The 7,416-nt window shown below is 40.7% G+C and overlaps 1 protein-coding gene across 2 annotated transcripts; it reads right to left on the reverse strand.

Moving 5' to 3' along the window:
* Positions 1-3,427: 3,427 nt before the first annotated feature.
* Positions 3,428-5,958, reverse strand: LOC115673542 (pentatricopeptide repeat-containing protein At3g62890). 2 transcript variants are annotated; one of them, XM_030595749.2, is made up of 2 exons: positions 3,854-5,958; positions 3,428-3,667 (listed from the first exon to the last, which is right to left on the reverse strand). In XM_030595749.2, exon 1 carries the CDS (start codon positions 5,848-5,850, stop codon positions 4,114-4,116), a length of 1,737 nt encoding a protein of 578 aa, XP_030451609.2. In that variant the 5' UTR covers positions 5,851-5,958; the 3' UTR covers positions 3,428-3,667; positions 3,854-4,113. The 2 variants fall into 2 exon arrangements, with proteins under 2 accessions (XP_030451609.2, XP_030451608.2); XM_030595748.2 differs by having other exon boundaries at positions 3,835-5,958.
* Positions 5,959-7,416: the final 1,458 nt, after the last annotated feature.

Below are 7,416 nucleotides of genomic sequence, written 5' to 3' on the forward strand. Positions count from 1 at the left end.
GTTCGATGTAATCCTTGAACTATTGGTAAATATTCAATGCAATCTCTAAGTAAAATAAAAGTTCAGGGATGATATTACATATTTGGTCAATTTTCAAAGATCATATTGAACAAATTAAAAGTTTATGAACGACATTATATATTAGACCAAAGTTCAGAAATTATTTGTCATTTTCCAATTTTCTTCCTCAGTATCTCCAAGGACAAATCATCAACGATAGGACAAAATGATATCGAAGGCAAGCTCATAAACACAATAATACAAATGGTGTAATAGTCATTATATGGGGCTCCCACATTACCGACACGCGATACCATTATAAATTTATCAAAAATGAAGAGGACACGACACAATCATGGAAAATATACAAAAACGAAACGCCAGCCCACGCCACGAAGACAGAGACAGGAACGATAAAACAAATGGGAAGCAAGGAACATGTGGTGATGCGCTGGCTATAAGATAGAAAGTTAGGTTTACTGTCTTATTCATATGGTTTCACGTGGAGATACGGAATGCCTCTTTCTGGGCAAACAGGAAGACAAATTCCAATATTTTTGTCCAACAAAAATAAAATAAAAAGTTCAAATTCTTTTTTCTATTTTAATAAACATGTTTCTATTTTTTCAAACATATCTTAAAAAATTGATCTTCTTTAAATATTTATGATTTTCGAATTCTCTTTATTTTTATTTTCATCAAGACAAGAAATTTTATGAACTTGGTTATCAGTAAATTGAATTTTATTTAATCGAAATCGGTAAATTGAATTAAATAAGCAAATATTATCTGGATTCATTGTCGAGGAGAGTTCGATAGTAATATTGTATGATAATACAAAGTAATTACAATCATGTGATAGTATGTATTGAATCAAATTGAGATGGGACTTGTCGGGCATCTAGTGGAAATACCTATGGGAAAAGTGCCAAAAAAGTCCTAAACTTTTTGCATTGGTGCCAATTTAGTCCTAAACCTTTTTTTGGTGCCAATTCAGTCCTAAACCTTTTGCATTGGTGCCAATTTAGTCCTCAACCTTTTTTTGGTGTCAATTAAGTCTCAAACCTTTTTGCATTTGTGCCAATTCAGTCCTAAACCTTTTTATCTTTGTGCCAATTCAGTCATTCCGGTCAATTTTAGTCGGATTTTACTGACATGGACGCCGATCGGCCGGCGGCTGGTCACCGGCGCTGACGTGGCGTCGTGGACAACTTTAATAATATTTTATTTGAATTTTTTTGAATTTTTTTCTTTTCTTTTTGTTTTTCTCTCCCCTCCCTCCAGCCGGTGGCCTCTGGCCAGAGGTTGACGCCAGCGAGGCTTGCCCACACCGGCCACTGGCGAGGGCGGCCTCACGCTGGGCAAGGCCCGACCTCGCCAGATTCGGTGAGGTCGTGCCTCGCCCAGCCGCTGGTGAGGCTCGACCTCACTAGATCCGGCGAGGTCGGGCCTCGCCCAGCCATGACGAGGCTCAAGCCCTCGCCAGCGGCCTCTGGCGGCGAGGCTCGACCTCACTAGATCCGGCGAGGTCGGGCCTCGCCCAGCCATGACGAGGCTCGAGCCCTCGCCAGCGGCCTCTGGCGAGGGCTCGAGCCTCGCCAGTGGCCGGCGTGGGCGAGCCTCGCCGGTGCCGGCCTCTGGCCTCTAGCCACCGACCGGTCGCCGGTCCGGTGACCGGCTGGAGGGAGGGGAGAGAAAAAAAAAAAAGAAAAGAAAAAAAGAAAAAAATTAATAAAAATTCAAAAAAAATATTAAAGTTGTCCACGTCAGCGCCGGTGACCGGCTGCCGGCCGGTCGGCGTCCACGTCAGCAAAATCCGGCCAAAATTTACCGGAAGGACTAAATTGGTACAAAGACAAAAGGTTTAGGATTGAATTGGCACAAATACAAAAGGTTTAGGACTCAATTGACATCAAAAAAAGGTTATGATTAAATTGGCACCAATGCAAAAGGTTTAGAACTGAATTGGCACCAAAAAAAGGTTTAGAACTAAATTGGCACAAATACAAAAGGTTTAAGACTTTTTTGGCACTTTTCCCCAATACCTCTTAGTGCTCATATGTGCGGCTTTGGTTTACTAGTGCTCCATTTCCGATGGAAATTTTCTTCTACAACAATAATAGATTCCGGAATTCAAAATTTCTCCGAGGAATAACACATGTTTATCAAGTCCTATTGGGTGCATTCCAGGAGCACAATCTTTAATGCACCAAATCAATGGGGGGAATTTTCCCTCAAGAGAGCCCAGGACTTCGATTTGTTGAAGTGCTCCGAAGCTAACTCGGGCACCATCTGACCACTAGATAAATTGAAAAAAAGAAGAAGCAAGAGATAAAGCACACATTATCCTTAATGCATTTGCCATTGTAGATTTTTTGCTTTCGACCGTTTCCCACAGCTTGATTTGATTACGAAATAGTTTCAAGATGTGGAAGTGACGAAGATGCTATTGGCCCGTTCATAATTGATCGATCAATCCATGACCACGAGATTAACATGCAACTACACTAGCCAGCCGGACTTGAAGAAATGACATTGTACCTTGTTGCAAGGCGAGCAACTGCTTGGAGGAGAAAAACAGCTACTATCAGTATAACATGCATTATATAATTGACGGAGCAATCGATTAAAGAGGTAATGACACTAATAATGCTTGAAGTTTTGCTCCATAATGTCATCCCTTGATTTTGTTTGTTTGTTTGCTTGTTTTTTTTTTTTTGTTCAATGTTGTCCTGGAACTTTATAAAGTAGTTCAATGTGGTCTTTTCGTTAAAATTATTGACGAAATCTTCTACGTGGGTGGAATACTTTTGTTCAATTTCGTCCCAATACTTTGCTAAGTTTGCGCCAGAACTGTTCTTTTATTCTCTCTCAATTGCATTATGTCATTATCCCAACACAAGATATTCATTAATTATTCTATAACATTAAATCCCAAACACAACACGTTAATAAATGGATTATACAAATAAAACCTTTAACATATGAATTCTTATACATAAAAACGTTTACTTGCATTTACATGTTGTAAGAATTTCTAAATATAAATCAGCATGTCGTGTTAAGACGAGGAACATTTTAAGTTTCTTACCTAGACGAGTCCAAGCACGTCGTAAACAAGTAAAAGTATCAATTTATACTTGATATGGTTTTACTATTCCTTACGATTAAGCTTATATGAACACACTAATTCGTGTAGTCCGTATGTCTTGTCAGTGGCTTGTGTAAAAAAAGAAGAAGTTTAAAGACGAAATTGAACTAATAAATGAAGTTCAAGTACAAAATTGAACTAAACAAAATAACAAGTTAGTAACTTTAATCGCTACTTCAGCAAATTTCGTTAAATCTTTAACGAACCATGTTGAACAAATATAAGAAGTTCAGGAACGACATCGCACAAAAAATATTAAAAGATGGTATTGAATAATGAGGAAAAATTCAAGGACTACTAATATTATTACCCATGATTAGAAAACGTCAGAAAATTTAATAGGTACCGTCCACAACAGGAAAGTATACAAATTATAAACAGAGCCATCAACAGGTACTGTCACCAACTATAAACAGCCAGATGCCTTCAACAGATACCTGTTACCAACTATAAACAGCCACAGTTCAGCCAAGGGCGATGCTTCTTCCCACCTCAAGGAAGGTCTTCATATATAACCTGCACAGAGATCCAAAGTCTGATAATTTCTGTAGTAATTATGAGTGTTAGAGCTTGGAACCATAAACATCATCATCATGTCAATTCTCCGTGCAGTCATTCACTGTAATTGTGAAGGCGAAAAAAATTTCATGATAACAATATTCGGAAGAATATTATAAACTTACAATTTCCCACAGGCCTTACAGGATTTTTCAAGTCGATGTCCTCTTGGTATATGACTATACTCCCAGGGCTCGTGGTTCAGACCACTCGATATAATGCAAAGCTCAAACTGCATCTTAACAACCCGACACCTGCCTTTCGAGGGTATTTGACTGCCAGAATTTGTGTGGATGAATTATTGTTTCAGTCAGTGTCATGTCCAAATTTCTGCGGCCACACGGACCTATGAAAATCGACAGGACCCTCCGAGTTTCATAAAATTAACCCAGAAAATTTTTAATCTACCAGAAATCTTTGCAAGAGCAAACTCCTTCATTGAAGTGGTGAAACCGATTGCAGTCCCTGATCACGATCTCGCGCCTGTAGACTTTGGATATCATCTTTATGGCAACGTGACAATCACCGCATATTCTAAGGTTCTTAATGATTCGTACGGGAGTACCGGCACTAGTTTTTAAAAAGCAAAATGCTATAGCCAGTCTTTCACAATGAAGGGATAGAGCAAGCTCTTTTGCTTCCTCATCCAAATCAAGCAATACTTCTTTTGTGTTTCCCACATACCCTGCCTTCTTCAGTTTCGTCATGATCTCATCAAGCATCATATAAATCTCCTTAGTTTCCGGATGGGAATCATCTCCCACAAAAAACTCATGAAGTATCCCATCAAGCTCTACTAAGCTACACCCAGGGACTTTATAAATGCCCTTTGCTTCCATTAGATTTCTGACTTGCCTCACTTCATTCCATCTACCCAATTTCGCATAAACATTTGATAGAAGCACATAGGCACCACTATTGCCAGGATCCAGCTGGATTAGCTTTCTGAGCGCAATCTCACATGTTTCAATGTCACCATGTGTCCTGGATCCACTCAGTAGAGCACCCCATATGAGCAAATCAGGCTCCATAGGCATCGATTTCACCACGGTCCATGCTTCCTTTAGTAGACCTGCTCTCCCAAAAAGATCCACAAGACAACCGTAGTGTTGAATCATCGGAGTTATTCCATGCACCTCGCTCATTTTCCTGAAAAATTCCTTCCCTTGACTCACCAAACGTCCATGAACACAAGCACAAAGAATACCCAAGTATGTCACACTGTTAGGTTTCACACCTTGCTGTCTCATGTCCGAGAACAAGTCGAGACATTCCCCAGCATGACCATGCATTGCCAAGCCCGATATCATAGCACTCCAAGCCATCACATCCTTGTTAGGACCCAAATTGCCGAAAACCAACCTCGCCCTCTCAATACTCCCGCATTTAGCATACATGTCTATAAGACAAGTCCCCAACACAACATCAACTTCTATCGCACATTTGTCAATATAAGCATGAGCCCACTTCCCATGTTCCAGCGCACCCAACCGCCCACACGCTGAAAGCACTCCGGACATGGTAAACTCATTAGGCCTAACCAAAGTACCTTCCGCGAGTTGCATCTCCCTGAACAAAGTCAGCGCTTCCTTAAACTCCCCACACCGAACGTACCCATTAATCATGCAACTCCAAGATATCACGTTCCTCTCAGGCATTTCGTCGAACAGCGCACGGGCAGCATCGCTCCGGCCCACTTTCAAGCACGCGTTGACGATCGAATTCCAAGACGGCAAATCCGGTTCGGCGATCTCGTCGAACACCCGGCGCGCGAGCCCCGCGTCGCCGCAAGAAGAGTACATGTTGATGAGACAAGTCCGGACGAAGGCGTCGCGGTCGAGCCCAAAGGCGAAAACTTGAGCGTGGATCTGCCGACCCGATTGGAGATGGGGAGCGGAATCGAAGGACTGGAGGAGGAAAGGGAAGGTGTGGAAGTCGGGTTCGACGCCGTGGGAGCGCATGCGAGCGAAGACCGACAGCGGAGGTCGGAGGGAGACGGTGGACTGGGCATGGGCTCGAATGATGTTGTTCCAGACGAAGGATTCGAAGGTGCGGTGAGCGAAGTTGAGGGTCGGGTGCGTTAAGGAAACGAGCTTCGTGCTTGCGGAAGGTCGCATCTGGTGAAGCTTAGCGGGACGCATGGAATTTCGCCAAGGGGCGAGTTCTCTCCATTATAGCAGAGCAGGGGAGAGCTACAAAAGCTTTGTGTAGCAATGACATGCACGTAGACAAGATCAGAACTGAAAAGCCATCACCATAACCTCGGGTTCTAAATAAATAGATCTATAGCCTTTAATTTGGCCTGAAAAGAAAAATGCAAAAAACAATTTTAAATTTTTTTTTCTAAAATTCAAAAATAGTTTTTAAATTTTAAAAACTAATGAAAATAAGGAAACTTTTGTACGATGCTCGTTTAAGCGCGAATGATAACCATTCTGTTTTAAAAATAAATTTTTCTATTTTTTTTCCCTGGACGCAGACATGGCCACGGTTCGGAACCGGCCGGTAAAAATTAAAAAAATAAATTATGAAATAAAAAAATAATGAATTATCAAATTATGAAATAATGAATTATTCAATATAAAATGTAATCAAAATGTACATTGTAATCAAATTTGGAGAAAAAAAGAGTTTCTCCACTTATTTGTAGTTTTTTTTTGTTGGAACTGGAACCGGGCCCGTAGGCCACAGGCGGTTCCTACATTCACTTGGGTTGACCCCACTGGGTCCTAACCTAGATCTCCTGAACTCGGAAACTTTGACCCGGGTCGAAACCGTCCTTGTGGCCATGTCTACCCGGATGAGTTTCTGAACAAAAATACGCGTTTAATTTCATAAAAACCAACCTCTATGCTCATGACAATTCATAATTTCATACAAAATGCAAATCTAAGCTACTTCACATTTAAAAAAAGAGACTATTTCCACGTATAAACGATAAATATAATCAAAAAATTTGTAGATCGCATAATACGTTTTCGCAGTTTGGTTTGGTTTCGAAAAATTGAAACCAAATCAAACCACAGAAAATGGTTTTGTTCGATTTGTTAACCGGTTTTTCTCAAGAAAGTACTCAAACCACGGATTTAAACCTTTTTTTGGCACACCCCTAGTTAGAATTATACATTTTTTTTCCTAGGGATGTGAAATTTTTAGGCAGTCTACTTCCATAAAAGGAAATAAGCATCCCGTCAAACCAAATTGAAAATATTTAATTTGTAGTTGCGTTTGAACTCTTTGGCTAAATTCAAAGCCAACTATATTCTAAATTATACGGGTCTCAATAGAGCCATTTTACATATAATCCCTCACGGATTTATCTGCACTGCGCAATAATAAATATCCTTTATTAGGTGGTCTACTAGTCGTTGCTCAATCGATTTATGCTAGCAGCCGTAGTAATACGCAGTAATACAGAGGATGCAAGCGTCATATAAATCGTACCGCTGAATCAGAAAACCTCCTTGCCATCCCTGCAGCCCTATCTCCCTTATTACTGAGCGATCATTTAGGGGCTTTAACTGATGATTCAGGCCGTCTCATATTCGCTTGGACTTTGCTCCTAGAAATATAGCCATCCCTACCCACTCACGTCAATCCCACGAATCTCTTATCCATTTCCTTGAATTCACAAAACTTTTGTCGCTCCGTCACCGCAGGGGTAGAGCATTTAGTATTTTGTCCTCTAAAATTCTATTAGGACCTCT

Source organism: Syzygium oleosum, unplaced genomic scaffold (genome assembly GCF_021117445.2).
Source record: "Syzygium oleosum isolate NSW1041296 unplaced genomic scaffold, Sole_v2.1 Sole_v2.09, whole genome shotgun sequence".
NCBI lineage: Eukaryota > Viridiplantae > Streptophyta > Magnoliopsida > Myrtales > Myrtaceae > Syzygium > Syzygium oleosum.

What these genes read in the sequence shown, in the direction of transcription:
- LOC115673542 (XM_030595749.2), bottom strand. Translation starts at nt 5,850, where the DNA reads ATGCGTCCCGCTAAGCTTCACCAGATGCGACCTTCCGCAAGCACGAAG.